This window comes from Electrona antarctica, assembly GCF_951216825.1.
Source record: "Electrona antarctica genome assembly, chromosome: 16".
Classification (NCBI taxonomy): Eukaryota; Metazoa; Chordata; class Actinopteri; order Myctophiformes; family Myctophidae; genus Electrona; species Electrona antarctica.
Window position 1 is genome coordinate 40,363,127 of NC_136797.1, and position 7,476 is coordinate 40,370,602.

Genomic DNA, 7,476 nt, shown 5'->3' on the forward strand with positions numbered 1-7,476 from the left:
TTTGGGTAATTTTGGCTCCGGAAGGTGGTTCCGGCCTGATGATTACAAACCAGTGACTACAACAGGACGTAAGTTCTTTCCGCTCCCGACCGGATGAGAAACCCGAAAATGGTATGCCTCCCAGGCTAGTTATATTGTATTAACATACGCTACCACACAGATTGAGTAAAATAACATTGTATTCATTCAAATAAGTTCCTGAATGTAGCTTTAACTCCAAGTGCGAGCAAGTGGAACCAAATTTGGGTCCACAGCCTAAAGGTGCCGCTATTTCCCCTTCTGCTGGTTGCAGAAATCGTTTCATTCCATTAAACCCCAATGGGTATAGTTGACCGGACTTTACACTTGACTTTATTGCCTTAGTAAACATTGTCATAGATCCTTTTTGCTTTCAGTTGCTAGTTTCAAGTCTTCTTTCAATTATCAAGATATGCGTTTTTGTAAATTATGGTCCCATTAAAAATGTTGATAAAGTAGGTAATATGTTTCTAGGGCTTCTATTGGTTCTACTAAGTGGAGACCCGCCCTCGCTGCCTTTCCACCTAACAGTTTATTGTTTCGTTTCCAGTTCCATTCCGGGGGCCGGAAATTCCAAGATGCCGGATTTGAATTTCGCTGAAATAGTGGCTTCAAAACGGGTCTGTAGAATCCAATGGGTGACATCACAGCTCCCTTTGTCCATCTTCTTTTTTTCTTTTTTTTTAAAACAGTCTATGTTACAGACCCAAAAGGGCCCATTTTTTGGGGGGGAGGTTTCCAGATTGCAGATTTAAACGGTAGCGTTGCTCACATGCTTCCAGTAGGGGGAATCACCAATAGGGACTTATTCTAGAACAAATAAAGTAGTGGCTTCTTCTGCGCCCGGCAGGGAGTCATGTGGACGTCTGCACTCTGCTCGCTGCTGTCACCGCACCGCTATCAGCAACGGCTTCTCAGATAACATACACATCGGTCTTCTCCCCTTGAAGCCAATAGGTTCTCATTTTGCCTTTGCCCTGTAAAAACACAGAAATCAATAGGTTCATCAGTGTGTAGACCAAGTGTGGTGTGGAGGGTGGGAGGTGGGCGGGTATGGAGATTATATCTCTCAAAGGCTGCCTGTCCTTTAAAGCAGTGGTCCAGGGACCCCCCCCCCCCCCCCCTCCTTGAGTTTGATTGAGTCCTTGGGTTTTTTGTTTTGTCGTTATTTATTTTTGCACAATAAAAACAGTACAAAGGTAACATTATTAAAATACACAGACATAAGGAAACACATGAAGGGCTTATACAAGGTTCTCACCTACAGTAATACACATATTCATATTAATTTGGGGGTCCTTGACGTGTTTTAAAGGACAACTCTATACCACTTTGTATCCAATCAGGTGCTTAACTTTGCTTAAGAACAAAAGATTTAACCTCCATACAACATATTTGTGGGCCTCACCTTCATTTCTACATCCCCTCGTAGCTGGAGATCAAAGTAGCCAAACTCGTCCAGAACTTCTTTGGTCGCTGATGACATGTGGATCCTTAAGGCTACAACACACAGGACCACAACAATGACTGTGTTAATAAATAAAAAAACACACACACACACCAAGTCAACCTGGCATCCATACTTTCATTATATAGTAGGTTAAAGTTTTCAGAAATAAAATAAAGAGTTCAAACAAAGTGAAAATAGCCGATCTACAAGCTCACAATGCGTTTTCAGAACACAACACCCGAGCGCAACCAAACATAAAATGTCTTTTAGTTCTACTGGATCACTTCTCCACTAGTCCCTCTCTAACATTTTAGTCTAGTTTTTATTTGTTGACCAAATTGTCAATATATCTAGTCTCAGTTTTAGTCATCAAAGCTTAGTTTTTATTTCGTTTTCGTCAGTGAAAAAGGGTAGTCGACAAACATTTTCCCGTTTTCCGTCATAGTTTTAGTCAACGAAATCAACACTGCATGACAGTGTTGCTTCTTCCCAGCTTGAAGTTCTGTTCCTTTCATCCAATGACACCGTCGTTATGCGATGGGAGTATAAATCGAACCTTAACGCATTCAGGCCTGACGTCGAAATTAAAAAAAAAAAAGTTTTCTAAATCATGACAATTTTCGGAAAGATTTGAGGCACATTTTAACGATTTTTCAAAAATAGCAGATCTACAAGTTCATAGCGCGCCACTCGGTGGCGCGCTATGAGCTTGTAGATCTGCTATTTTTCAATAGCTAAATTATAACAATGTTTAAAACACCAAAAGGGGTTCCCGCCCCAAAATGGGTTAATGGTTAATGTGGTTAAACGCTAACGTGACATGGATGCGTTCCAGGTCTCAATGGATTAAGGAAAATGCCAGCAGAGATCTGACACTGGAGGCCATTAGTGTTGTAAACCTAATAATTATGGCTGTGTCCAATCAATGGCAGCCATGCAGAGTTGTCCTGCGACTACTGTCTCAGACGCTTCACACTGTGCAGCGCGGCACTGGATAAGTGCTATCAATTATTTACCAATGGAGGCACAATGCAGGAAGTGCGTTGTTACTTAATCAATACACGTGATGAGTCACTCACAATATTATACAACCACCATGTCCTAACACTAGTGCTAAATAAAATAATAACTGGAACTGCACTCTGTCGACCGCTACAAACTTTCAGCCTCTCAGTAAAACATTGGAATTTAAATACTAAAGTCGGGTTATAACTGGCTGTCAATGGTGACGTAATTACGATATGTTTCAATATAGGTTGGGTAACGTACAGTATGTATACATGTACAGTATGTCAGTGGCGTGCACAGATAGACACTAGGGGGTGCTAGAGCACCCCCTGCCCTTTTGGCAATGTGCCCTTTTGAAAGAAAAAAAAAAGAAAAAAAAACATTGATCAATTCTTAATAAAAAGCTTCTAATCTATTATTTAGTCCCCATAATCTATAAATCTCACACTATTTAGGCAACCGGCCGGTTCCACGCGCTGCACAAGGTGCCCTTTTTTTTCCTTGAGCACCTGCCCCTCTAAATGTCTGTGCACGCCACTGCAGTATGTAAGTTGTAAGTTGAAAGTACTATACTGTGGACGGCTGGCTTTTTTATGTGCGTATGCTCGGAGGTATATATACCGATGTTGATTGTGACGTAATTAAGATATGTCTCAATCTCGGGTTATAACTGGCTTTCGATGGTGACGTAATAAAGATAGGTTTCAGATTACATACATGTATACATACAGACATTACCTTTAATTCACCCGACACTGAAACATATCCTAATTACGTCACCATTGACAGCCAGTTATAACCCGACATTGAAACATATCTTGATTACGTCACCATCAACATCAGTATATATAGCAAAGAAAAGTTCTTTGTTTACCCAGGGTGAATGGACTAAGCTCGAGATGCTTGTTTACAGCCAGACCCTGCTCATAGAACATTTCATGGTAGGGGTACAATGCCTTGCTCAAGGGCACTTCAGCGGTGGTAATTTTAACGTGCCGGTCCGGGGATTCGAACTGGCGACCTTCCGATAACAAGACCGCTCCGCAAACCGTTCGGCCACCGCTGCTCCATATACCTCCGAGCATACACGTGCATTCATACGAACACGACCACAATACTTGCGCGATCTGCTTGCGCAAGTAATAACAACAACAATCATCAAACCCCCCTTGCTCAAGGCTAAAACGCTAAACAAGCCTTTTAACTTTCTATCCTAATAAAGTTGTTTATTTTGTTTCGTTTGTTTGTAAAGTGACTTTGGGTACTAAGAAAAGCGCTGTATACATTTGATGTATCATCATTCTATTCAGTCTCAAACTCAATATATTTTTTAAACCGAGTGAACATGTTTCACTTAAATAGTTGATTACTCCATTTGTTTTGAATTGAACTGAACCTCCTCAGGCAACAAGCAAAAGGATTCATCTATCTAGAAGTTTCTGTCAGCTGCAGAGGAAGCGAGTGGCTGCTGTCCAGTTTGACATAGACAGGCGGTGTGGTGCCGCATTCTTTTCTTGGCAAACTCATATTAAAATGAATATATGCTATTTAAATTAAAATGTTATCTTTCATTTGACAAATACCGTAACGTAATCTGTGGCTATGGTCAATTGGGGATACGGTACGTACATTTTTCAACTCCATTGAATCAGAACAATAACAGCAACAATACCCTATATTCCCTAATGTAATGATAAAAACCAAGGGTTTTGCAAATACCAAACAGCAACAACTCTTTTGCTATTGTCTGTACTGTGGATAATGTGTTTTCTCCCCACATAACAGGATGGCAGAATGTGACATTGCGGTGTATTCCCTGCTGTTGAGTATAAAACCCCAACCCCCCACAGAGAGCTACAGACAGAGAGCATAACAATGAAACAGATCTTTCTTGTTACCGGACACTCACCCTCTCCGTTTGACTCCATGCGAGACGCTGTGTTGACCGTGTCCCCAAACAGGCAATATCTGGGCATTTTCAGACCAACCACCCCTGCACAGACAGGTCCTAGAAGACATAACGCATGCAGTCAGTTACAGTATTTTGACAGCATTTTGATTTAGTTTTAGTCATACAGCCCTATTTTTGTCAGTACCATAGCTTATCCCTTAACATATTTGCCTTTTAATTATTATTTTTTTACTATTTTGAAAAACATTTTTTAAATTGTTTAAATAGCCGATCTACTAGCTCACAACCTGTCGATGTAGATCGGCTATTTGAATTATTTTAAAATGTTTTTTTATTTTTGTATTATATAGTTTTTGTCATATTTTTAGTCATCTGAAAAGTTGTAGTTTTAGTCTAGTTTCAGCTTTAGTGGAATAAAATGGGATCATATAAGGTGTGATAGGGACAGATCTATGATTACAACACACCACATCTGCTGCAGTCAAGTGTTTGACGAAGAGCATAAACACTGCCGCTATGAACGCAAACAGTCTATGGGAAAAAACCCTCTAATAAATTACTTTAGAATAAATGTGTCCCGCAGAGCGAGGCAAAACTTCCTGCATTCGTCAACCCAGTCTAAACAATTGCAAATGGACTCCCTAGCTCAGTGTTCCTCAAACTGTTCCATTTCGAGGACCAACGGTTTCACATACAATGAGCCACGAACCCTGTTTTTTCTAGCACCCAAAATCTACAATGTAAAACCCTAAGTGTTAATCTGAGCGGACCCCTAGCGGTCCATTTGGTTCCTCATAGGGATGGCCCAAACTGAAAAAAGTCCAATTTGAATGTTCTACATACTGTATGTGTTGTACTGAAAAAGTGGGTCTCAGCCCTCAGTGTGTTCTCCGAGAACTAAATAAAGGTTGAAATGAAAATGAAATGTATATATTAGGGGTGTAACGATACATTTAACAGCGATACGATACGTATCACGATACATGGTTGACGATACGATGCATGGACGATATTGGTTCATTATGGCGATACGATACGATTCAATGATTTAAAATCGATACAGTAACTATTTAGCAAATAAATAAAATCTGTGTGAAACAAGCATAGTGCAGTTTTTAATGTGGAAGGCTGGGACTACTTCTAATTTAATTGCCCTTGTCGCCGGATTACTTTTATGAGTTGACGTCAATTGTCAATTGCGTGTGTCTCATGCTCATTGCGTGAGATAATTGGCAGCTCTGCGGGAGACATCTGCACCCCCCCCCCCCCCCCCTCCTATTTAAATAATGACCAGTCCCTAACTATCAATCAATCTGCTGGGGACCCCCTGGAACTTGAGTAAATGTATTTAGTTACTTTCTGCCACAAGGAGAGTAATGGTCCTATACTCCTACCTGTATGGATTCCTATCCTGAGGCGTAGCTGGTCGTTCGGTCTGTGTCGGATCTTGAATGTTTTCACCTCCTCTAACAAGGCCAGAGACATGCCAGCGATCTCTCTGGCGTGGAGCTTCCCGTTCCGTACCGGCAGCCCGGAGACCACCATGTACGCATCGCCAATGGTCTCCACCTAGTGGAACACAGACAAAAAGCACTACAGTTGTAGTTCTCTTGTAGTTCGTGGCCCGAGGACCCCCACATTGCAATATATTTGGTATATAATATTTGGCCGCGAATCCCTGACCCGCCATCTGAAAATGCTTTGTGTTTTCAGGATTTTTCTACAATGTTCAAAATTGGCAGCTCTACAAGGCAGCGGAGCGGTCTTGATACCGGAAGGTCGCCAGTTCGAATCAGCGGTCCGACACGTTAAAATTACCACCGCTGAAGTGCCCTTGAACAAGGCATTGAACCACTACGATGAAATGTTCTATGAGCAGGGCCTGGCTGGAAACAAGTTCTTGAGCTTAGCCCAGATACCCTGGGTAAATATAGTAATCATTTCATTTCATTTCACAAGCTTGCGGCACTGCACACATGACATGCTGTGAGCTTGTATATCTGCTATTTTTGGTACCCCTCCAAGAACAGAGGGAGTTCTATAGATCGTTATGCGGGACTTACCTTGTATACATCAAAGTTATCAATGATGGCGTCGAAACACGTGTAGAGGTCATTGAGCACTGTCACAACCTAGAGAGAGAGAGAGAGACAGAGAGATTGATTGATTGAATATTCTATTTTCATTTTTAGAGGTAAGGCAGTGCAAGTACAGTTTTTACTTTGAAGTTGTATGTTCTTGTTCGGTAAATCTGTAAATCTACCATCATACCATCAAAACCATCATATTATTATTATTAATAGGGCGGCTGTGGCTCAGGAGGTAGAGCCAATTCGTCCAATGATCCCTGGGACAGTGGTTCAAATCCCGGCTCCCCCTGTCCACATGCCGAAGTGTCCTTGAGCAAGACACTGAAACCCACAATGCCTCCAATGAGTCGGTTGGTGTGAGCTCGCCACCATTGGTGTGTGAATGTTGGAAGTGAGGACGCTGGCGTCGACCGTTCGCCGCTTCACCTCCTATGAATCATCTATGAATGAATGGACGGTACCATTGTAAAGCGCTTTGAGCACTTGGAAAAGTGCTATACAAATGCAATCCATTATTATTTATTTCGCACTCACTGTATTGAACATAGTATTTTAAAAATGTTTTCTATTATTGGATTTTATGCTATCCTGAGGCTGTGATATTTTTCAAGGTTCATAATGGTTATTGTCTGTGTGTTGTGTTTTGTTTTGTCCATATATGTAAGACAAGTATGTAATTTGTTTTGTCTACTCTACTACTTCTCAAGGGGTTTATCCTAATAAAAAGAAACTTCAATCATCAACGACAACGAGCCATGCTGGCTTGTGGTGAACATTTTTGTCAAAATTATTATTTTCTTGCCACGGACATACAACATGAGTACACAAACTAGCTAGCCCTAGATGACCATTACAGGTCTGTAACTCTGGGAGTATACAAATGGAACCAAATAGACCCTTACGGGTGCATTTGGTTCCATTTGTACACTCTCAGAGTTATGGGGGTCCTTGAAAATGTTTGAGACATACATATTCTGAAGAAAATCTGTAGACTGACA

At 41.2% G+C, this 7,476-nt stretch overlaps 1 protein-coding gene across 1 annotated transcript in view; it reads right to left on the reverse strand.

Annotated features, from left to right (window-relative positions):
* Nucleotides 1-709: 709 nt before the first annotated feature.
* The window catches only part of npr2 (natriuretic peptide receptor 2), a 95,719-nt gene continuing 88,952 nt past the window's right edge, over nt 710-7,476 (reverse strand). Inside the window, exons 18-22 of the mRNA XM_079525096.1 lie at nt 6,452-6,520; nt 5,783-5,957; nt 4,386-4,484; nt 1,427-1,518; nt 710-995 (exon numbers count right to left, since the gene is read on the reverse strand). Coding sequence (XP_079381222.1) covers nt 933-995; nt 1,427-1,518; nt 4,386-4,484; nt 5,783-5,957; nt 6,452-6,520 — 498 coding nt within the window. The 3' untranslated portion in view covers nt 710-932. The remainder of the gene's footprint in view (nt 996-1,426; nt 1,519-4,385; nt 4,485-5,782; nt 5,958-6,451; nt 6,521-7,476) is intronic.